Source organism: Phacochoerus africanus, chromosome 6 (assembly GCF_016906955.1).
Source record: "Phacochoerus africanus isolate WHEZ1 chromosome 6, ROS_Pafr_v1, whole genome shotgun sequence".
Lineage (NCBI taxonomy): Eukaryota > Metazoa > Chordata > Mammalia > Artiodactyla > Suidae > Phacochoerus > Phacochoerus africanus.
Genome location: NC_062549.1, coordinates 44,549,599 through 44,575,516, shown reverse-complemented (window position 1 = coordinate 44,575,516; position 25,918 = coordinate 44,549,599). Strand labels below are relative to the sequence as shown.

General features: G+C 37.1%; 1 protein-coding gene across 1 annotated transcript in view; it reads right to left on the bottom strand.

Moving 5' to 3' along the window:
* Window positions 1-25,918, bottom strand: part of RUNX1T1 (RUNX1 partner transcriptional co-repressor 1) — a 141,402-nt gene that overhangs the window by 12,526 nt on the left and 102,958 nt on the right. Inside the window, 4 exon segments of the mRNA XM_047783619.1 lie at window positions 6,393-6,583; window positions 12,253-12,321; window positions 22,421-22,622; window positions 23,184-23,269. Coding sequence (XP_047639575.1) covers window positions 6,393-6,583; window positions 12,253-12,321; window positions 22,421-22,622; window positions 23,184-23,269 — 548 coding nt within the window.

Below are 25,918 nucleotides of genomic sequence, written 5' to 3'. Positions count from 1 at the left end.
AAAAAAAAAAGAACAGAAAAAAGAAAAAGAAAGTGGCCTGAGAGACAGGCACTGGGGCTGAGGACCAGCTTACACTTACTGCTGGGAGACCTAAGCAAGGGCTTGACTTTTCTCAGCTGCCAAATGAGGACAATGGCACTAGCTACTCGGTGCTCCTGAACTCAGGTATACCAAGCTAAAGGATAGAAAGCATGAAAAGTACTTTCTACCATCTCTTGTATTGAGTTAAACATTCACCATAGGCCTTATTTCACCTCAGGCAAAAACAAATTTAATGACGCCCCCAATTACTATGTTGACCACAGGTTCCTGTGCCTTACAGGACTGGTCTGCCCGGCAACAGCACCCCATTTACTCTGAAAGTGTCCAAGAGTGCCTAATAAATCACATGGGCCCTGCCTTATTCACTCTTGAGAGCCTTCTACCACTGGTCCTCTCCAATATTTTCAACTCTTCTCTCCCCTCTGACACGTTTCCATTCTTTACTATCTTTTGGATCCACTGATTTTTCTAAGCAGAAGGGCATTATTAGGTCCACTGTACAAGTGTGAAAACAGAAAGTGGAAGGTTAAATTCAGAAATTACAGAGAGAACTCATGGGCATCTGCTCTCAATACAAGCACTCAGAAGAAATGCATGAAGGCCCAGGTTTGGCCCAGAACTCTACGCTTCTGATCCCAAAGGTTGGGTTCCCTCTTAAAAGTCTCCATGAAGGGGGAGAGACAAATAATATAAATTGTGTATTATATTGATATTAATATAAATATAAATTGTGCATTTATAGTATCTATAAATAGTTTTATAGATTCAGATTATAAAGCTCATATATGACCTAGGTAACAAGAGGTAGACACATGTCTATGATAGGAAGTTGCTCCAAATACAGAGACAGAAGTGGGGAGAGAATGTTGTTTCATCAGAAAAGCTGAGTGCATCTTGGTTTTTATATTTTTTTTGTTTTTCTATCTTTTTGCCTTTTCTGGGGCCCCTCCTTCGGCATATGGAGGTTCCCAGGCTAGGGATCTAATCGGAGCTGTAGCCGCCAGCCTATGCCAGAGCCACAGCAAGGCCAGATCCGAGCCTTGTCTACGACCTACACCACAACTCAGGGCAACGCCGGATCCTTAACCCACTGAGCGAGGCCAGGGATCGAACTGGCAACCTCATGGTTCCTAGTTGGAGCCATGATGGGAACTCCACATCTTGGGATGAAGCACTGTGGGCTGTGATGATGCCTTGCACAGAGCTTTAAAACACTGCTGGAAAAAAATTTTTCCAAGAGTTCCTGTTGTGGCTCAGCAACTAAAATCCATGTGAATGCAGGTACAATCACTGGTCTTGCTCAATGGGTAAAGGATCCAGTGCTGTCATGAGCTGTGGTATAGGTAAGCAGACGCAGCTCTGATCTTGTGTTGCTGTGGCTATGGTGTAGGCCAGCAGCTGTAGCTCTGATTGACCCCTAGCCTGGGAACTTCCATATGCCATGGGTGTGGCCCTAAAAAGGAAAAAACAAAAAAACAAAACAAAACAAAAAAAAATGATTTTCCAAAGAAATAGCATCTCATTCCTTAAGAAGAAATGGAGGCTGATGGGAATGAAATAATCACCTAAGACAGAAGTCAGGTCTTCCAGGTTCTTCTCTTGGATTCTTTCCACCACACCCATAAGTCTCTGGGTTTTGCCAGCAAAAGATGATCATCGAATCACCGGAACGTGGCCTTTAGGTGGTGTGAACAGATAATGTGTCATCCAAGCCAAGATACTGGAGGATGAAGGGAGGCACTGTTAATACTTACATGGGACAGACCACAGAGGTAAACTGGGACTTCTCAGTCAAGCTGGGATGTACAGTACTAGACTGGTTTTCTCCTTAGCATAAGCCTTTGTGCTCCATCTGCCCTTTACAATCCACAGAGGAAATTGGTCTGTCCAGTTGAATTAAATAATTGATTTTAGGGGGTTTTAAATCATTTCCTGCCTTTTAATTTTTTTTATCTTACTTTTTTAAGATTTTTTTTTAGAGCAGTTTTAGGTTCAAATGATGAAGATTCTTTTTAAATGCCCTAACTAGTATTTGTTGATGCACCAAAAAATGAAGAAAGGTAATTTCACACAAAACCCTTGGGCAGATAGAAGGCCAGTAAAGTTTTTTTAAAAAAACTTTTAATTTTGGCTAGTATCCAGAAGGATGCAGGTTAGATTCCTGGCCTTGCTCAGTGGGTTAAGGATCTGGCATTGCCGTGAGCAAGGCTTAGATTCTGTGTTTCTGTGACTGTGGCGCAGGCCAGCGGCTGCAGCTCTGAATTGACCCCTAGCCTGGGGACTTTCATGGGCACTGAGTATAGTGCAAAAACAAACAATCAAACAAACAAACCAAAAAAAAACCCCACCTTTTAATTTTAAAAGGAATTTATCATTTCATCTTATTGTAAAAGCAAAACTTGCATTTCTGAAAAAATGAAAATAATTACAAAGTTTTGGGACAAGAATCTAGAAATATGTATCAAATAAAAATAAAGCAGGCATCATTTTGTCTCAGCAATTTCACTTCTAAGTATTATATCCCACAGATGGCACGTAAAGATTTCCATGCAGCATTTTTTGCTCTAGGGAATGATTAGAAATAACCTTAGTTCCATCAAAAGGGGACTGGTTAATAAACTGTGGTCATTTTTAAAGGTTTCATATTTATGATCACCTGATGTGTATACCCCAAACCCTGTATGTCCACCTAAAAACTGCAACTCCCTCTTCCATTCTTGTCAGCTGATCATCAAATCCCACCCATTCTATCTCACAGGCACAGCACTAAGACTCATAATTTAGTGATTTGATTTTTCCAATGAACTGCAGTGAACAGGAAGGCAGAGACCACTGTACCTTCAGGGCCTAGCACCGTCTACACATAGAATAAAAGTTCAATAACTTGTTATTGACAGAATAAACTGATATATAAATAGAATAATATATATCAAATAATAAACTGTCCTGGCCAAGTCACAAATATGATTTTTTTTAATGTCTGTTAATTTCTGGGTACAGTTTTAAAATTAATGGTTCCCACATTTAATGGGAGTATACGTACTTTTTCAACCAATTACTATGATGGCCAGGTCTTTTAGTCTATCTAAGGAAACGAATAATAAAATTCATAAAATTTCTGAAGCACTGTTCTATATGGGTCTTATCTGAGGTCAAATGGTAAAAATTCAAGAAAATCTTCTAAATATAAGAGAATTGAATTCTGAGTAGTACCTGCACTGCCCTCTCTGCAGATCATCTGGGCCATGCAGTTCTGACCTTACAGATTCCCTACCCTGGGGACAAACATGATGGAGCTGAGGGAGGGAACTCCAGAGGGGCTGAGAGCTTGCTAGACTTGAAGTCTAAGAATCACTCCTGAGGTGGCCTTTATCAAGTTGTTTCTACTGAAAGGTGCACTGCCTCAAGTGTGAGGAAGGAACAGAGTGTAGAAAAATAATATGTTAAAATCCAAGTTGTGTACTCAATCTTAAATAAAAAGTAAAGAATTCCTGAAGGGGGAGAAAGATATTTACCTACAAATTCAAGCTAATGATTGACCACTAAGATTGTTCAGAGACACTGTCATTCCTCAAGGGTATTAGCAGCATTAAAATCTAGGGCTAATCAATTAATCCTTACTTTTTTGTCAAGTCCTCAGTTAAACCACTTTTATTACATGTATGTGCATGTGTGTGTACAGACCTATGTGCAAGTCTAGAGGAGTCTGGGATTCATTCAAATAAAAGCTACCTTCCATCTCAAGACATGTCTACATTACTTTTGTCGGAAAACGGCTTAATCCTTCAAGAGATCAACCCCACTCCCCACAAGTCTTAAAAGTGGTCTTGCAGTTTAAAAAGAAGAAAAGGGGAGCTCCTGCTGTGACACAGTGGGTTAAGAATCCTACTGTAGCAGCTCAGGTCACTGGAGGAGGCATGAGTTCAATAACCAGCACAGCGGAGTTAAAAGATCTTGGATTCACATGCCACAGGTGTGGCCACAGAATGAATGAATGGATGGATGATGAAAAGAAAAGTAGGGGAGTTCAGTGGGTAAAATCTAGCATTGTCACTGTTATGGTTCGGGTTCGATCCCTGGACCAGAAACTTTCGAATGCTGCAGGTGTGGCCAAAAAGAGAGAGAAATAAGAAGAGAAAAAGTAGGAAGCCAGCCCTAAGCTGCCTTTCTTTAACTGAATCCAGAAGTGACCTTAATGATCCTTTCTTCATTGTTCTGGAACAATGTACAGACTAGCAGCATCTTGAGAACTCCAGCATGGAGCAGTAGCAAGTGGATTCTGCCATCCCTTAGCTGTGTAACTGTAGCCAGGTGAGCTTCCTCAACTGCAACATACTAAAATTATTATGTCTCAGGGCTCTAGTCACAGTATGAGATGAGAAGACTAAAGCTTTTAGAGGTTTAGTGGTTTTCTCAAAATCACTGAACAATAAGAGATGGAGCCAGGACTTAAACTTGGCCCTCTGATTCCCAAACCTTTTCTCCAACACTGCTTTAAAATCCTTTAGAAATGTCACTGAAGACAAAGGTAGTGCTATATTAAAGATCAGTTTCCCAAGAGATCCAAAAAGAAAGAAAAGTTACTTCAGAAGATCACTCATATCCAAGTTATTTCATCGTACCTACTATTTACAGCTACTGTTTAGTACATCATATTTTTATAATGCTAAATACTCATAGATTTTTTTCTGATAGGCATTAGAAATAAAGTTACAGAGCTTATGGATACTAAAGGAATACAGCATTGTTAACCAAATGTAAAGACTTACTTCACAATTTCTCCTAGATATTTATCTTTAGAACTTAGTGACCTGTAAAACACTCTTAACATGTGTAACAGCCCTGAAATGTTCACACGAAAGTGATAATGTTGTCAACAATTGTGTGTCACGGTATTACTAACTTCACTAGAACAGGACAAATTCTCTCCAAAAGATGCTGATAATTTTTTTTTTCCAAAAAACACAAAACAAGGTCCTTAAATATTTTAGCCACAAGATGCCAATAAAATTGAATTTATGTCTAGTTTAATTCAAGAAAGGAAAGTCAGCAGTTAAAAGAGTAGATAAACTTCCCTTTGTCCCTCTTTCAGAGAAACTTTCAAATGTTGAAAATCAATTCCTTTTGTCCCCTTGTTATTCATCTGCTACACATTAAACAGAAACTCTGGGTATTGAATAATTCCCACAGGGTCTTTCATCTACAGAGAAGCCTGGTACAAATTAAATTCTTACTCTCCCTTGCAAATTATAGATATATGTCATAGTGGACCACTGATTTATCAGCTTATGCTTTTGCCTAGTTCAGCATGGTGTGACTAGATAATTGCAGTCCTTATCAAAAGTTACTTTGGGGTTGGGCATGGTGGTGCTATATTAATGCATAGCATTACTGCGTTGTTCTGACTTTACAGTCTCTGTTTAAAAAGCATTCAAGGAGTTCCCGCTGTGGCACAGTGGAAACAAATCTGACTAGGAACCATGAGGTTGCAGGTTCGATCCCCGGCCTGACTCAGTGGGTTAAGGATTGGGCATTGCCGTGAGCTGTGGTGCAGGTTGCAGACACAGCTTGGATCTGGTGTTGCTGTGACTGTGGCATAGGCTGGCAGCTGTAGCTCTGATTAGACCCCTAGCCTGGGAACCTTCATATGGTGTGGGTGTGGCCCTTAAAAAAACCCCTATAAATAAATAAATAAATAAGCATTCAAACAGACACCGTTTTAGGTACTTCCCAGATCCTTGACCCACTTAGGCTACCCGTGCGTGTGTTTAAATATACTGTAAAAATAGAAGTAATATTACTCTGGCAGTGATGTTATGCTATGAAATGACCATCATAATGGTTATTACAAATAATCTGCAAAAACAGGCCATGAAGAACATCTCTTAGAAATGTTTAATTGATGCAAATGGTTTAGCATTGGGCTTTAGAACCAACAGTTAAAGAAGTGACTGATCCCAAGCATGCAGTGTCTTCAGAGTGCAGAGCCTACACAATATATCTCTACTAAATCCTGTCTTTTAGAAGGAAATCACATACATACACTAACATACCTGCACACACAGCAGTTCTGAATCTCTAAACAGCATTAGAAAGTTCTAAGAATTTCACTTTAAGCTGTTACCCACCAAATACATTAAAAACACTTTCTGGAAGTTGTTCTTATAGATCTTTAATAAAGACAAGATTTGATCAGCTCTTGGTCAATCCCACAAGTGCCGGGCCTCCCCGAAGTGTTCTAATTTTCCACCCAAAGATTTCTTTATCTCAAGTCCAATGTCCACCTTTATTTGTGATCTCCCACAATCAAAAAAGGAGCACAGCACAAGGCATGTCTGCCTGAGCCTCACCTCGCTTGAATCTTCCTGCTGGTTGATAACGGCTAGGGCGTCCTCTGCTGCCTGCCGCTTGGCCTCGGCCACCGTGCGCTCCATCTTTGCACGCTCCGAGGTGATCATGTCGTGTGCTTTCCGCTCGGCCTCCGACACGGCCTTCTGCAGCTCGGTCATCGCCTGGCGCTTCACCTCGTTGACCGCCTCCTCTGCATGCCCGGCGGGCCAGACCAGACAAGAAAACAGTTGTCTGTTAGCTCAGGACCTGGGCTGATTGCCGGTACCCAGAATTCAAGACAACAGGCATGACTCTCATCCCCTTTACTGGGCATTCCTCGGCTGTCTAAGGAACCACATTTTGAAAATTCATTTAGGAAAACAAAAGGGGATATGTTTTTTTTAACTACTGTATCATCACTGAAACTTTTCACCAAAACTCAACCCAAAAAGGATTGAGAACAGACTAAGTCATTAAAAAACAGAAATAACCACAAGAAACCTGACTGGATGTTTCAGATGCATAAAGAAGGTGTTTTGCCACAATGTTAAGGGTTAATATGAACACTGGGTAAAGCTTTCATAAGAAAGAGAGGAAGAGAATAGATTATTTTCCTGGAAAAAGATACAATACAATAATGAAGAGGTATCTCAGAGCAACTGAGGCAGACCTTTTAAAGAAAAGCAAAGATGAAACACAGAAGATCCAGCTTTTCTTTCTCTTGTCATTTACTGAGTAATGTAAATGTATCTTTATAGACTAAACGATAGGGATTTTAAAAACCCATTTTCTCATTTCCAAATTTTCAGCTGAGTCAAAACAGTTTTGCATAGCCAACTGTTGCACTAGACAAATATAATTGAATCATACTTCAGGCCAAGACAATCAGGCCTGACTATAAACCTGCAAGGTGTCAAATTAGCTCTGTATTTTTGGCTGTGGAAAGGGTGCAAAGATCTGACTAATGTACAACATAAGATTGACAACTAAAACAAGTAATTTCCATTTTAAAAAATTAACTGTTCTAATTAACAAGGGAAAATATCCTCCCCCTGAATTAGTTTATCTAATTTTCATCTTTATTCAAAGCAAAATGACAATGATTAATTGAAAATTTAATAAGCAGTAATTATTAACTTGGCAAACCTAGTACCAATTAACACTCTATTAAAACTAATTATGACATGTTTCATTCAAGTGTTTGCACTTAATTGTTTCACTCACTTAAAAGCACCTTAATTAAATGTTCTGTTTAATTAAAAACATAGATTTCTAATAAAAATGTTTTACTGTAGATTAAAAATGTTAAAAGATACAAATACTCCTATAGTTTCTTAAATTTCTATCATTTATCTCACACATACATAGCACATGACCTGAGGCTCATGAAAAGCCCTCCATTAGTAATCATCTATCAGGACTTTTGTAGCCTTTGCCATTTTCGCAGCATTATTTCCGAAGTTCATCCATTTGCAATTACTGTCTGCTAGATTTTATAGATGAAATTATAAGGGAACGATTCAGACTGGAAATAGTAACTAAAATATGTTAAGCCTTTGTTGCTCACTTTAAGATATGCATTTAAAATCTGGGTGGAAACAGTACTGCACAGAGGCGGGAACACCTTTTTCACTAGGAGGTGAAAAGATGCCTTTATCCTTAAGGACTTGGGGCACCAGGGAAGTACTGCCCTAACTATATAGCCAGGCTCTAATTTAGTTTGAATATTCAAGGTGAATTAAAATTCTATCTAAGTGGTAATACAGGACAATAATTTTTGCTTACGATCAAAGCTGTAGCTTGACTAATTGTATATGCAAATAAGGCAATTTATATTTAAATTATGCATTCCTATTCTAATCCCACAGGCATATACAGATCAGCAAAGAGAATTGGTAGGACATTTGCAAGGTGCTTGAATATTTATTACCAACTGCAAACATTCACTGATCGTTTGAAAAAGAAATATACTGAAGAAAACAGTTGTAATTTAAAAAATAACTATATTTTTTTTCCAATTTTGTGAAAACCTTTTTTAACTTTAGGCTGTGTTTGTTACCTCTGCTGTTGCTTTTAAAAAATACTACTTTTAGTGGAAAATTGATATGGCCTTAAACATTAGTTAGGATTCCAAAAGTATATTGTTATATTATTATGCTGTATTATTAGGGTAACATACAAACTTTGAATACCATCTGTAGAACAAATAATTGTGTTAAATAAATGTTAATATCCTGATTGTGGTAACTGAACTGTAGTTATACAAGAGAATGTCCTTGATCTTAGGAAATACACACTAAAATGTTTAGGTAAAGGGACACCATGTGCGCAACTTACTCCCAAATGGTTGGAAAAAAACAAAATACATAACAGAGAAAAGGGGAAGGGAAGAGAGAGACATTAAAGCAAATATAGTAAAGCGGAAAATTGGGAGAAAGGTATAAAGGAATTGTTTATACTACTTTTGTACCTTTTTCTGCACATTTGAAATTATTTCAAAATAAAATGTGCAAAATATTATATAATGTACTTTTAAGCACAGGATATACTTTTGCCACTACAATCTTGTGTGAAAAAAAGGCATATAAATTACACTGAATTTTAAAGCGCTACCCTACTGGTATTTTTCAAATGCTTTAAACTTCATTTTATTTACTTTTCTTTTGTCACAATGGTACTGCACAACACTTTTATTGCAAAGACAGACTTTATTTTTAAACCTAAAAAAGAAAATTTTGCGCACAGCAAATTTTAGAATCTTAGGGAAAAAAGCTTTCAAGTTTTAACAGGCTGTGTGCAGATGTCACGTTCTACCCTTGGTGTTTTCATCACGGTGGGTACTTTGACACTTCCGACACTAGAAATGCTTTTTAAGATGCCTATAAAGATAAATATTATAAGCAGTTATTCAAGATTTCCAGGGGAAACTGTCATCTATACTTCAGGGATTTATTATACTCCTTAAAATTTAGCAACTATCCATATAAAACTGTTCCCAAACTGTTTTATACAGTTTAAGGATCTCACTATAGAAATATAAATTTAATAGACACTACTTCCAAATTATATTTTAGATCAAAGACCTAATATAGATGGAGAGGCATATCTTAAAAATACTCCAAACATTTGTTTGGTAAGGTTTAACCCTTCTCAGAGAATGCATGGACACTATAGAAATAAGTATTACTCTTTCTCTCCTCTCAGAATCTCCACAATGAAGAGTACACCCTGAACTGGTTTCAGAAATCCATAAAACAGACAGTGAAGGAAAATAATAGTGGACTCAATAGATTACAACATGTCAAGTTTTTAAAAAAAATGATTAAGTGCCAAGTATACAGAACAGTTTTTAATCTGCTTCCAATTGCTTACCACTTATGGTAGGATTTCCTTTGTGCATACCCATTCAAGTTGACTTTCTAACAAAGGTGGTATATTCAGAAAAATCTGCTCTCGTTTAATAGCAATCAAACAAAGACTTGAGCAGATAATAGCACAGAGGGAATTTGGATTACACAAGACTTCACTGTCAATTTTTCTTTATGAACTCTTGGGATTTAACTTAAATACAATAAATAAGGGAGATGCAGAGACTCTCTCAACAGAAAAAGTCATCCTTCTGCTATCCCAAATGGCAATTCTTTGTACCTCTTTTTGGAATTAAGTAGAACTGACAGCTTAAAAATGGGGGAAAAAGTGGTCAGAAGGAAGATGTAGCAATTCTTTTCCCAGGTAGGTGGCACTAAGCACATTTTAACAGCTTAGGAGTATCCTATGATTATGACCCTGGTAGAATATCTCTTAGAAATGATGCTATAAATCTGTAAGACTATGCAGATGAGTGATATGTGTGTGTATATATGTATATATATTCATATATTAACTTTAACCTTTAAGATGAATGAATGGATCTATGAATCTATCTGATTTGTATACCTTCCCTCTAGTTCTCAATCTAAGCTGCTAAGCCTATAGTACTATCAGATATTGAAACTCCTTATCCCTGTCACAGAAAGTTACCTCTTAAAAATTTAAAAACAAAAACCCAAAAAGTAACACAAAACTTACCCCACAAAACTAGAACAAGACTCAAACGATCAGAGTAAGCAAGTTGCAGAGATCTGAAACATAACTGGGTGAAGTCAAAATCCAAAGAGAGAAGTCCCCGTGGTGGTGCAATGGTTAACAAACCTAACTAGGCTCCATCAGGACTCAGGTTCAATCCCTGGCCTTGCTTAGTGGGTTAAGGACCCAGCGTTGCCGTCAACTGTGGTATAGGTTGAAGATGTAGCTCAGCCCTGGCACTGCTGTGGCGTAGGCTGGCAGCTACAGCTGATTCCACCTCTAGCCTGGGAACATCCATATGCCGCAGGTGCGGCGTGAAATGAGAAAAAAAAAAATCCAAAGAGAAGCATTCCATAGCAACAAAGAAATAATCTCTTTCCCTTGACTCTTACTCCTTGATTGGAGTTCTCAGCCCTATACCCGTCTGATTGTATGCAGAAATAGCATTTTCTAGTTTTTCAACTCAGACAAACTGTTTTAATAGCTGAGGTTATTGTAGCTCAAAGCCACATTATGTGTTTGCAACGTCATTTTAAACTCTTGAAACAGGGTTATGCTTTATCTCCTTAGTTGGTTTTCATAGGTTTTGGCTCAACTCTTACAGTGATGGTATTCTACCAAGATTCTGCCAGACTGGAACTTCTTTAAGCCCCATAAGTCAATGAGTCATCAGACACTTTGAATGTACTTCGAAATGTAGAATGATATCCCTTAATGAAAGTCTGATAGTATACATGGAAAGAAAAAGTAGAAATTTAGCAACTTTGTCATTTAACTTAATTTAGCTCTGGGCATTGAATATTATTTAGCACAAAAGATCAATTTTAAAAACTGGTTGTCAGGATCCTGCTGTTTAGCACTGGGAATTATGTCTGGTCACTTGTGATGGAGCATGATAATGAGAGAAAAAAGAATGTATACATGTATGTGTGACTGAGTCACCTTGCTATGCAGCAGAAAATTGACAGAACACTATAAATCAGCTATAATGGAAAAAATAAAATCATTATATAAAAATAAAATTAAACAAAAAATAAAAACTGGTTGCAAGTTCCCGTCGTGGCACAGCGGAAATGAATCTGACTAGCAGGTTCGAGCCATGGCCTTGCTCAGTGGGTAAAAGATCTGGAGTTGCAGTGAGCTGTGATGTAGGTCCCAAATGTAGCTCAGATCCAGCATTGCTGTGGGTGAAGCGCAGGCCAACAGCTGCAGCTCCAATTCGACCCCTAGCCTGGGAATCTCCATATGCCACAGGTACAGCCCTAAAAAGACAAAAAAAAAAAAAACAAAAAAAAAACAAACGAACAAAAAATTGGTTGTAACCATAAAATTTCTGAATGCCTCAACAAGTCAGCTAAATTGGCTGTTTTTTGTTTGTTTGTTTGTTTTTTAAAGAATTTCGGAGATATATGTCAACTACACCACAATTTTTTAAAAAAAAATTAGGAGAAAAGGCTGAAGTAAAACACCAGACTTTGTTTTCACGAAGGAAAAATTGCATGCAAGCTGAGACCTCAGGCTTCCAGCCTGAAACCATCAGAGCCCCTGAAAAATAGGGGTTTATAACAAAAGTATGACCAGACTCTCATTACAATAGCACTAGCAGATGCTACTAAAATGAAAACTATTTCATGTTCTAATCAGGTCTGGTTTAAGAATATTCATCAGGACTTTTAAATTTTCTTTGGGGGAGGGGGTGTTGTTCTGTTGTTGTTGTTCGCAGTGAAGTCCTTTCTTGTCATTCCTCACATCACTGCATTAACAACTGCACACAGCTGCCAGAACACTAAACTCGTGTTTTTAAACAATTCTTACCAGCTTTCTTCCAGATCTCCTCTGGCACATATCCAGAAGCAGGCCTGTGAAGGAATTCCCGATGCGCATCTATGAAAAGGATAAAAATCGGTGGAGAGAAGAGGAGAGCACCATAAGCGCTGTTCTGTCACCACACAGGGTAGAAGCAAGCAATGCCCACTCTTTCAATTTCTCTACGGAAACATAATTTTAAAAGGCTGAGCATTTCATGTCAAAAAAATAAAGACAGCAAGAGCGGCCATCAGAGCCCCAAGCTGAAACAACTCTAAATATTTCGTTATACACTATGATATTTAGGAACACGCCTAGCACCCTCTAAGGATGGGAATTTCTATGGGTTTATTTTATTTTATTAAAGAAATTAAATTGTACATGGTAATTTTCTTTTAGAGAGTCACACCGAGAGAAGATCATATGTTAGGGTAACCTCATTTTAACACAGCTCTGATTTGACCACCTTTTCATTAAATATTCCATAGGCTTTTCAGTAAGTTTTTAATAAATTTTCAATAAATTATGCCATGCCTAACTAGTTCTCACATTTAATTACTTTAAAAAATCTCGCTGAGCATTCAAACTGCTCACAAAATTCGGATCATACAGATTTCACTTGGCTGAAAAAAAGAAAGAGTCATTAGCATGGATTCACTGATACCCAATAACATGTTCATGAAAATGGCATGAAAAAATATATATATATATGTTTGAAAATAAAATGTATACAGACTTCCATGTTGGATTTTGAAATGAAAGTCTATGTACTTAGAAGTTTGGGTTAAGAAAAAAAAATCATTTTAACTTTTATAAACATAACAATCATTCAACCCATGATAAGTTTCGAATAACTGAAATTTTCTTTACATGTATGAGAATATTAGGTTGCAGACTATACTATATTGTTACTATACTAACAACACTTTACCTAACGTATGTTGAAGTTTAAAAGAAATTCAGTCTAGTTTTCTATATTTTCTGGAGCCACCGAATGAGAAAAGCACAATCAACTTAGCTAAGTATATGTCATTTTATATTTGAATGCCTTAGACACATATGAATATTTTGAATCCTCCGAAGGTACACAGATTACCAGTTGGACATAACATGAAATTTTCACAACTATTCTGAATTAGTGAAAGCCTAGTAAAGGGAATATGGAAACTCTCTGCACTACTTTGCAATGTTTCCTTAAATCTAAAATTTATTCCAAATATAAAAGGTTTATTTTTAATTTTATAATTTCATGAATACCTGATAATCAGATGGGCTGGAAATACCCATGCATTCTCATGTGCACATATTTCTATACAATAAATGATGAAACCAAAAATGTCTTTAAGTCATTTTCATTTGCTAAATAGCTTGATAAAATTGTTTGGCACATGGAGTTCCCCACTGTGGCTCAGCAGTAATAAACCTGACTGGCATCCATGAGGATGTGGGTGTGATTCCTGGCCTTTCAAAGTGGGTTAAGGATCTAGCACTGCCCTGAGCTGTGGTGTAGGTCACAGACATGGCTCAGATTCCACACTGCTGTGGCATAGGCTGGCAGCTACAGCTCTGATTGGACCCTAGCCTGGGAACTTTTATATGCCATGGGTGTGGCCCTAAAAAAAAAAAAAAAGGAAAAAGAAAAAAAAATTGTTTGGCATAATCACTACTTCAAAGAAATACATGGCTATTAGATTTGTCAGGATTACCTTTCACATCATTATAAAGAAAGGGTGGTCAAGCTCACATTTAGCCACATGACACAGTGAAACAGAGGCTTACTTATGACAAGTTTTGTTTTTTTTTTCCAGGGTGGATGGGGGCTGTGCCCACATCATGTGAAAACTCCCAAGCCAGGGATTGAACCCACGCCATAGCAGAGACCTGAGCCCCTGCAGTGACAATGCCTGATCCTTAATCCACTGAACCATGGGGGAACTCCTTATGATGACTTTTAAAGACTTATTTTTTTAGGAGAAAGAAGAATAATTTATTGTATAGGAATAAATTTGTGAAGTCTGAAGACAAACAGAAAAAACATGCCTTTGCCAAAGTAGCAAAAAAAAGTTTCATTTATTGGTTTAAGGAAAGAGTAATAGCTTTATAAAAATTATTTTCTTCTAAATGGTCAATCATTAATATAGGGAATGAGAAAGGTGATGTTAATTTATCCAAATTCTATCCATGAAAGATAATAATTACCAGCCCTGGTCAGCAGAGGCAAAAGAGTTCTAAAGCCCAGAGAAGGTGAATCCTGGCTTTGCCACTTACTTGCCCTGTGACACTGGGCAAGTTAGTTTCTCCATGTCTCAGTTGCCACATCTGTCAAATGGGACAATACTATCACATTTGAGTTTGCTGCTGTAAGGACTGACTATGGTACTTTCTACTACATGCTTGGCAGGACACATCCTAAACGGTCATTAGATGTTAGTTGCTACTTTCATCATCATTATATTTAGCAGGTTGCCCAGTAAGAATGCGCAGTCATTCTTTGGTATCTGAAGGAGACCAAGATCTGAGAATGTTCATGGAGTTCCCACTGTGGTGGAGTGGAAATGAGTCCGACTAGTAACCATGAGATCGTGGGTTTGACCCCTGGCCTCGGTTAAGGATCCAGCATTGCCATGAGCTGTGGCTTAGGTCAAAAATGCAGCTCAGATCCTGCGTTGCTACGGCTATAGCTCTGATTCGATCCTTAGCCTGGGAACCTCCCGTATACAAAATGGCATGCTATTTGCCTAACCTATACATATGCTTTTGTATACTTTAAATCATCCCTATATAACTTATAATACATAATACAATATTAGTGCTATGTAAATATTTTCCATCACATGACAAATTCAAGTTTTATCTTTTGAAACTTTCTGGAATTTTTTTCCCCCCAAATCTTTTTGACATGTAGTTGGCCGAATTCATAGATGTAGAACTCAGGGATATAGAGGGCCGACTGTATACCCCCCCCCCCCCCCCCGTACAGCAAGGGGATCAAGTTATCCTTACCTGTATACATTTTTCCCCCACCCTTTCTTCTGTTGCAATATGAGTATCTAGACATAGTTCCGACTGTATACTTTACTTCCTTATAAAAAACTAAATTTCTCTTTTCTCTCAGAACTTAAATCTAAAGGGCACAAAACTTTATGGACAAAACAGAACCACTGAAGAGGTTTGGATTAGGCAACATACACCAGTAATTTTTTTACCCCCTTAGTACATGTCACCTGGGAACAGAAGTTATTTCTATAGTTTGCAACTCACTGCCTCAGTCCTTGATGGGAAGTCCTCAAACTTCTTAGATGACACTTTATGAATTTTAATCAAATCTCATGAAGAGCCACCCAAATTTACGCAAAGATGATGTACAGGATCAATCGTACACCCACCTTCCCATGTGCTATATAATTGGTATAGACTATAAGGATCCATATACACCACACAGGAAAGTTGTGCAGTATTTCACCCTCATGGCTACATCTCCCTAGAATTCTCAATGACACACTGTCCTATCTGCATAGGGTCAAACTCCACCTGACCTAGAAACGTGATAGGAACACCAACATCAATCAAGCAAGTTCTCTTAATCCTATCCTGCTTTCTAAAAAAAAAAAAAAAAAAAGTTTTTTTTTTTAAAAATAGTTGTGGAAAATAAAGGCAAATGATTTTTTCAAATAGCATACATCCATTTACAAATATAAATATTTTGGAATATCCTCTCTAGTTCTAAGTTACTGCGTCCTACCAACGGAAAAAAATGGAGTGATGACAATAGACGTACTCCTCAGAATCTTTTGTGACACACTGACAAATACTACTTTATTAGCTACAGAAACCAAGTAACAAAAATGTCCCATTTTCTCTTCTGATTGAATAACAGCAATAACAGGTTCTATACTGGCAAAACTGAGCTTAAAAACAATAAAATCCTTAAGTTGATCAATTTCACAGGAGACAACTTCTAAAGACTTTCTTGTGCAAAACACTGTTTCTAAGCCTCAGATTCTAAAGAAGCTAATTTTTAACCATTAAATCTTGACCACCTATAAAATATCAGCTGCTATAAAATAAGATGGTTGTTCTAAAATTTAGAACAAAGAAGAGTCTGTATGAGATGGTTTAAAATGTGAAATGTATATATATGTAATTACTGCAAAATGGAAAAATTATATTAAAGTCCTTTTGAATTAAGTTTAGCTGGGATACAAATTGCTTGGGGAAGAGAGAAGAGGAAGAGGAAGCCTCTGGAAAAATGATGTATGAAGTTAGGAGACCAAGTCAAAGTGAGGAAATGTTACAAGATGTGTGAAAGGACAAAGAGCAATCTATGCTGTCTGAAGAGATGGACGATGCACTGTACTTAGGACAGATGGAGATCCAGTGGATACTAGATTACAGCAAGAGCCACCATTAATACACAAGACAGAATGAGCTGATAGCCTCTGGAGAACAACATGACCTCACATGACCCAGGCACAAGCCACGCTTAAAGCAATGTTTAGGAAAGGCCTTCACCCTGTAGTGGGCAGGATGAGCCTCTGATCCTGATAACAGCTATTAGAAAAAACATCAAAAGTAAAAGTTAAATGAGGTTCATCTTTGTAAATACTACTTATTGTTTATAAAGATAATAAATTCAGAAATTTCAACTTTATGTTCAGAAGCCCAAACAAATCTAGGAGCCATCTTTAACAACGAAATCACTTCGTGCTACAAGGAGGCAACCATCTCTTCCTGTTTTTCAAAAATGGACTGTTTAACTAATAGTCACATCTCTTTTAAGCCAATATAGTAAATACAGTATACTTAAAAAAATACAGTAGGCACTTTATATTGGGAGCTCAGATGCACTGTCTTGAAATGAACTGCATAATGTAATTTAAAATGAATCAATATGAGTACATAAAATCTAAACTGTTATATACAGATATATTCTGAATAACTTGTTTGTGGTTTTTATAATGATACTATAGAAGGTGAAAAATATATTCCTTTTGGTGGGAGTAATCTATTTTTCTATATATTTTCATGTATTATGAATTAGGGTCCCAAAGGCATAGTAGATTTACTGTTTTAAAAACAGAATTCCCCCTTTCCTGTTTCTCTGCCTATACAATAAACTAGCCCCTAAAAATTACTGTTTGGAAATACTTTCAGAATGAAAAAATACCTAAGAATCTACTATAATTTCATAAACTTGGATGCCAAGCAAAAAGACTAATTTTATGTACTACTATTCCCTAAACACTGAGATTGTACCTTAGAAATAATAATAATAGCTATTACTTACAGCACATCTACTATGTGTCAGGCACTGTTCCGTACGCTTTATAACTATTAGCTCATTTAATAGGGAAATACCTATGAAATATGTATTGTTATCATCCCCATTTTACAGATGAGGAAACTGAGGCAGAGTTATTTGCCAAAGGCCACAAAACTAGTAAAAAGAACGAGGGATTGAGATCTAGACATCTGCTCAGACCCTGTATTTTAGCTTTCATGCTGGATTTCCTGAGTATTTAGACACTGATAAGAAATTGTATAATCCAATCATATGACAAATGATAAAACATGTTAGCCAAAGGAATTTTAAAATATTAATTTATCTACCAAGCTATCTGAGGCAGGGGGTAGTATTCATTAAACAAATTCTGAATTTCTAAACTTCTTATGGATGATCAACTTGATTTATCATTTTATTTAAAACAAAAACCTCTTTTTGACATTTCTCTTTCAGGCAAGAGCTAAACCTTTAACAAGATGCACATGAAGGTATTTTCTAAATTTCATACTCCCTCTTCACAATACTTAAACATTAAAAAAAAAAAAACACAGAAAGATGTATTCCTATTTCAGAGTTTTATGATTCATTCTCTGATACAGGTCTTACATCCCTCATTAAATAACTCTTATAACTTTCTCTAATGATGCAGGAGACTTGAGAAACACAGAAAGAGGGCACACAAATATAAGATGAAGTGTGGAAAGATTCTACAACCGTCCAAAGGCAGCAAATAAGTAATTTAAAGGAAATCGAATGTCAGAAGCCAACAGAATGGTGTGAACAGCATACTGGGAAAAAAAGGAAATGTAGACAGAGGAAAGAAACAGAACCAGTGACCTGGATAAACACTCAGAAGCACATGAAGAACTAATACTCTGCAGGTACCACCCTATACACAGAAAAGCATTTCTACTTCAGTGATAAAATCATCAATTCTGATGGCATTAACCTGCTCTGGTCAAGTACAAAATGTTAACAAAACATAAATGTATAAAGAGTAGAAATATGTTATGGATTCATTTGTGTACTCAATCTAAACAGTGTTTATGAGGCTACGCATTTAAAATAGTCTTTACTTAATATCTGGGTGAAACTCCTAAAATTCAATTAGTAATAGATTAATCATGTTATCTTGGGGAGTTCCCATGTGGCCAAACAGAAATGAATCCGACTAGGAACCATGAGGTTGCGGGTTCGATCCTGGCCTTGATCAGTGGGTTAAGGATCCAGCGTTGCCCTGGGCTATGGTGTAGGTCACAGACACAGCTCAGATCCTGGTGAAGGGCAGCAGATGCAATTCTGATTCGACCCCTAGCCTGGGAACCCCCATATGCCACGGGTGCAGCCCTAAAAAGACAAAAAAAAAAAATCATGTTATCTTACCCAACCCTTCACACTCACATAATACTATGGATATATTTCAGAAGTGAGAATGGAAATGAGTTTAATAAATACAACAGTCATGGAAGTTACTTTCTCCTCTGTAGAGAAACCAAATACAATTGTAAATGATAAAAATGAGTTTATGACTAAATGATGCCATTGATTCTAAGACAGGAATGTGACTAGGGTGATATTTTGAATGAAAGATATCTTCTGTAACATTATTCTGAAGGTTTTATTTAAACAAACATAAGCTTAACAATTGAGAGGATCTGGCTAAAAGAAATGCACAGACAAAACCAACACACAATAGGGAACACTGCATGTACATGTCCAAAGCTGTATCTGTACACACACCCTACCCCACTACACATTTTTTGGAGGTGGAACATAAATTTAGCAGTCAATATCCCCAATTCTTTTTCTTTCTTTCTTTCTTTTTTTGTCTTTTGTCCTTTTTAGGGCCACACCTGCGGCATATGGAGGTTCCCAGGCTAGGGGTCTAATTGGAGCTGTAGCCACGGGCCTACGCCAGAGCCGCAGCAATGTCAGATCTGAGGCCGCATCTTCGACCTACACCACAGTGCACAGCAACACCGGATCCTTAACCCACTGAGCGAGGCCAGGGACCGAACCCACAACCTCATGGTTCCTGCTGGTTGGATTCGTTTCCGCTGCACCACAACGGGAACTCCATTATCCCCAATTCTTTAATTACCCACACTAATACAACCAACTCCAAAGCCTAAGAGAAAACCTCAGAAAGCACTTAATGTTAATGACTGCGCCCATTATTACAAACAACCTGTCTTCTTAGTTATGGCCACAACCCAGCCCACAAGATAGATGGAACTCAAAGACTGAAGGAATCTACTAGCAAAAGACACAGGGAAATCATTGCTAGATAACTTGCATGTTGTGTGGCTCTTGACTGTTTCTCCATAAAGTTGTGGTTAGTTTCTTTAAAAGGTAATCTAGGGTTCTGTGTCCCTAAAGAACAGTCCAAGCAACGAAATGAACTACTGATAGTCTTTGAAAAATACAATCTATAAAAGCTTACAGTGTGGCAAAGCAATCTCTTTTACTAAAAACATGAATTCATCAAGTCATCATTAAAAGTAACATAATTTGCATACTCTTAAAGAGTTTTTATTTTTATTTATTTATTTATTTATTTTGTCTTTTTGCTTTTTCTAGGGCCGCTCCCGTGGCATATGGAGGTTCCCAGGCTAGGGGTCTAATTGGAGCTATAGCTGCCGGCCTACACCAGAGCCACAGCAACTCGGGATCCAAGCCGTATCTGCGACCTATACTACAGCTTAAGGCAACGCCAGATCCTTAACCCACCGAACAAGGCCCGGGATCGAACCCGCAACCTCAAGGTTTCTAGTCGGATTTGTTAACCACTGAGCCACAACAGGAATTCCCAAGAAGGAGTTTTTAAAACCAGTGCATTCTTTTGATTACATGACAGGGAAACTAAACCTAGCTTCTCAGCAATGAACACTTGCATCACTAGAACGTGTACATGGTAACTGTCCCATGTTCTGTGTGAAGATAACTCACAGAATTTGAAATCCTTATCCACTTCTGAAATTTTTATTTTACAATGGACATCAGATAGTATTAATCCTGTTCGTGCAGGGGACTGAATTTGAGTAGCCTGCCAGTCTGTGTCCTTGTCTATCGCTGTCACTACCTCAAAAGTTCTCAAAGGAAGGAATTAAGAATCTTTCTGTTTTATTACCAGTGCCTTGCATGATGTGTGACACAGAGTAAACAAGCACTGACACAATGAATTTCTTCAATAGAGCTGGCTAAAATGATTATTTTTACTCCCAAATTTCTGTTTTAAGGTTCTCAAATTTGCCTAGACTGGATAATTACAAATATCCTCTTTATTTGTCCTGAGCAGATCTTCTATGATTATAACCAATTCTGGTTCACAATAAGGAAATAAAAAACAAGATGCTTACTCTACTCTAAATAATTTTATTTGGACCAACATTGGTTCAAATTAAACTTAAACCTATTTTCATTGCTCATCTTAACATAATCTAACAAATAACCCATTTATCTTTAAAACAGGCTTTAGAGTAATGTCTGCTGGATAAATTAAGTGACTTGGAATCTTCCTTTATTTAGTACTTATTATGGCAGTAGACATTCAGTGTTCAGGGATCAGGAGGAATCCACAAACCTAAATGCAAAGGAAACTTTACGAATGAATCATTTTAATAAAAAAGATAATGTGATCAATAGCCAGATAATATACTTCAAGTTTTAAGTTTTTTGACCATCACCCATGAGTGACAATGAGACCAAAGTCACAAGCTTAGTTAATCTACACGTGCATGAGTGGCTTTGTTTATACTGCAGGGACTGTACCCTAACTTAAGCTAGGTAATAGGTGTGTACTTAAAACACAGCATGTAAGAAAAGAATGTGGGAGATGGTGAGATAGGAGAACAGGGGTCAACACAAATCCATCTCCATTAAGTTGACTCAGATTATATTCAAGAAATGGCCAGAAATGTAAATGACAACAGCTAATTAATTTAGGGAAAAGTTCAAAAGCCATTCAAAAATTATTTCAGGTTCAAAGCTTTTCCCATATATTTGGGATTCCACTCTGTTTATGGTTATAAACAATTCCCAAATCTCAATATGGCAACATATTAGCACTCAATTTCTAAAGCATGACTATACTAACACTCCTCTTAAGTAACCAGAATTAATAAAATCATGGTTAAGCAACATAAACTAAGGTCATGGAAGAGCTACATCTTTCTAGTTTTCCAGTGGCAGTCAGCACTAAAGTGCCTCTAGGTCTCTTCTTGGAGTGATTTTGAGGTAAAATGTTTTCTTAAAATGTAAAACACAGGGAGCTCCCCCTGTAGTACAGTGGGTTAAGAATCCAACTGCAGAGGCTCAGGTCACCATGGAGGTGTTGCTGCAGCTGTGGCTTGAAATCCATCCTTGGCCTGGGAACTTCTATATGCTCTGAGTGCAGTTGTTTAAAAAAAAAAAAAAAAGATACAGACACAAAACAAGATTATCTTGGAGACTGTGTCTTGAATTAAAAACTAGACAATAAATATCCCCATCTGCAGTGCTCTCAAACACCAGGGTGCAGCAGAATTCCTTGGAGAGCTTGCTAGAAGTTCTGAGCCCACTCCCTGAGGTTTTGTTTCTGTAGGTTGGAGACAGAGCCCAAAGAGCTGTACTACGAAGGAGTACACATTTTAGTGATGCACAAGAAATTCTGGCCCAGCTTTGATGTTCTGCCATATGCCCAACACATTAACCTGGGAAAGGAGTTTAATTTCTGTGACTGCCTCTTTTTATGCCAACCTGCCTAACAAATAAGACATATTTGAGGATATAAAGTGTTTGCTGTTCTACAATTACCTATACAGCCTGTATTTTTGAAAAGACAAGTTAAAAATAAAATTAGCATCAACAGCATAAGAAATAGCTGTTTAATATGTCCATCTGAAGAAAAGATACCTAGTGCAACTGGGTCTGGGTTGACAGGACTCTGCTGCCTGGAGTGACTGCTGCTACTGCTGCCGCCCTTTTTTAAGTCCTCGGCATCACTGTACCGCCGGATCCAGTAATTCAGTTCCTCCCGATCTGCTTCCTGACATCGCCTTAGTACAGTGAGAGATCGCCTTGTTTTTTCTACCATGTCCATTATGCAGTTTAACAGCTATGGGAGAAATGGGGAGAGGGAGAAAAGAAGGAAATATCAATCACCACAACTCAGAGACGGGTGGGTAGTGAAACAAACTATTTTAGGACAATGAAGAATGCTATTTTATTCCCAAGACTTCCCTCTAATATTTCCCAAGGTTAGATTTGAAAGAGAGACCGAAAAATGAGTAAACTCAATGGGAATGAGAATAAAAAATGGGGGGGGGGGGGGCATGACAGGGAGATTTCAGCTGAAGACATGTAGGCAATAAACCCATCTTTCCAAATACAAATCCCATTACAGTATAAACTAAACAACTCTCTCCAAATAAAACAGTAGTCCACTGATCTGGCTTTAAGAACTCCTTTCCATCACGTGATCTAAACATGTGTCTTATGTAAGTGGCTTTGATATCCATTTAGAAATCAAATCCTATATTCTACTTCAAACATTCACACTTTTTATTTCTTCAAGGCTGGCATAACACCATCAAAGCATCCCCACATTTTTACCATGTAACCTCACTCCAACTATTTTCAAAACACTTCTTAACCTAAATGATTACCAACATCTTACATGGTCAAGATGTTTCCATTCCTCTGCCCATTCTCGGTCTGTTAGTCTGTGATCAATCATTTCTTCTTGACGTGTGCCATGCAACCCTACAAATATAAAGAAGGCTGAATCACCATAAAACATTGAGGACATAATCCACATGTGCATAACCACTTAGCAAACAATGTGAAGACATGCTCGATTTTGAATGGAGACATGAGTCATACTCAGATGATAGAGAATGACTCAAGTCTAGAATATAATATAGAATATAATTACATAATATATAATATTATATATAAATTATATTAATATATTTACAATATATTCTATATATAATACAGAATATACATATAATACAGAATGAATATAAAATAGAATATATATATAATGAATATAGAATAGAATATAGAATAGAATACAGAATGATAAGATGTTAGAACTAGAAGGGATTTTAGAGCCCATCTGGTCAGAACCCTTTATTTTACACATAAGATAGGGAGTAAAGTGACACCAAGCCCTGATCTAGTTATACATATAATGTTCCTAAGTGAAAAATCAAATATATCCCGACTCTCAATAAATAGAAGTAACCACAGGAGGCATTAAGTGGTTTCAAAGTGTGGCTTCCCTGCATTAAAAACACAAAGACAACATAAATTGTTTTCCATGGACAGGGATCTGCTTTTCTAAAAACAAGCACGGTCAAACTATTCAACAACTCAGCTCAGTAGAAATGAACACAATCCTACGACATACACCTTCACGATAAAATTACAAGAGGGCTTGCATAACATGAAAGCAAAATATACTCATTCCATTTACCAAAAATGTTAAGATAAAAATAAATTGGACATTCTCCATGAAAACACAATCAACAAAGCAGATATAATTTTTGGACATATATCATACATCCAAGCCAAGAAACCAAAAATCCTAATTTGTCGTCTACAACATAAATATCTTTAGCATTACTGTAAAGATACTACCATGAGAAAGTAACATAGAAATGCTTACCAACTGAGAAACAACAGTAACAAACATGAGCAATTAGCCAGGATGCTCATCAAAATATAAAATAGGAGTTCCCACTGTGGCACAGTGGGTTAAGAACCCAAGTGCAACAGCTTAGGTAACTGCAGAGATGTAGGTTTGATCCCCAGTCTGGTGCAGTGGGTTAAAGGACCTGGTGTTGTGACAGCTGTAGCACAGGTCACAGCTGAAGCTCAGATTCCATCCCTGGCCTGGGAACATCCGTATGCCATGGGTGCAGTCATTAACGGGAAAAAAAAAGAGAAAGAATATAAATGTGTCTTGCTAAAAGTATTGATGGAAAGCTCTGATCAGAGACATTTGGAAACTTGTGGCTCTTCTGACAAACTCAATATGTGTAAAACACCTTATGTTCTACTACAAAGGAAAGGCATTGGGCTATGGCAGTTATTTTCCATTTTAAACAAAACTATTCATTTAGGTTGCCACTTCTCACACCATTACTCTGGTTTGGCCTGGTTTAGGTTTCTAGATACCCAGGCTCCTTTCCTGAGGGTGTTACTTGGGGTAAATACAGCAAGAGTTATGAGACACTGCCTTCTACTTTTTGTGAAATCTGAATGGTTAGAAATTCTCACTTTTAGCTGATTTAGCAAAATAAAGGTAGTAAGTCACATGACTCTTTTCAGCCAACCATGAAACAGGATTTAACTTACAGCTGAGGGAAGTGAACACATATACGACAGCTTTCTCAGACTAAATAAAAAGCTAAATGTAAAACACTCTGCACCATTCCTCTCCAATTAGAATATATTCTGAAACACATTTTTAAAGCTAAAATTGTCAATGCCACCTATTGGTAAAAAGTAAAATTGCAAATACGTTTTAATAATCCGCATAATAGAAGACACTGGAGAAAAGTAATATTTAGTTATTGCTCTGCTTGTTGTGACAACTTCAAATTGAAATGTTTGCAAATATGCAATTTTTGTTGACTTACTTGTTGCCTGTGTTTTAGGGAAAAAGCACTACCACTGAAATGAGTCATCACAGAAAACAACTGGAGAGTGATAACGATATAATGTGGTGTTAAGTTTCATGATGGAAGCATCTTACTATTTGTCTTTAAGGACTAAGAACTTCAGAGGTCTTAAGGGTTTCAAAAGTTCAGCAGATTAAATCGATAGTGACATGAGCTCTAACACGTGGAATAATATGAACGAGCAACAGGATATCTGTGCCTCATGGGATAACAGCATTTGTGGGATAGGGCAAAGCATCACCTCATTTAACAACAAAATAAGTACTTTAGAAACATGTTTGAGCCCAAGTACTTGGTGAAAAAAAAAAACTTTTTTTTTTGATGCTTTTGAACTCTGAAGGTCATCTGTTGGATAGAGCCAAATTTTTTAAAAGGAAAAAAAAACTCAAATTTTTACATTAATTTCCTCATTTTAGATACTTAAATATTCATCACCACACATTTTTATTTATATCCATTAATAACAGAGGGATGTACTGGGGGAAACTGTTCAGACTCATTAAAACAAATTTTCGTTTGAAGGCAATTTGACACTAATGTTGAGTCTTAGCAAGCTTCTAACTAAGCTGAAACTCTAAGTTTACTTATAAACTAATGCTGCTTGTAAAGATACTTTATTAAAGGATTCTACTGAGTATATGTCTCTATAAATATGTCTCTACTTATAATAGACATTTATAAATCATACCAGACTAAGTATACCTTTATGACAATTTTTATA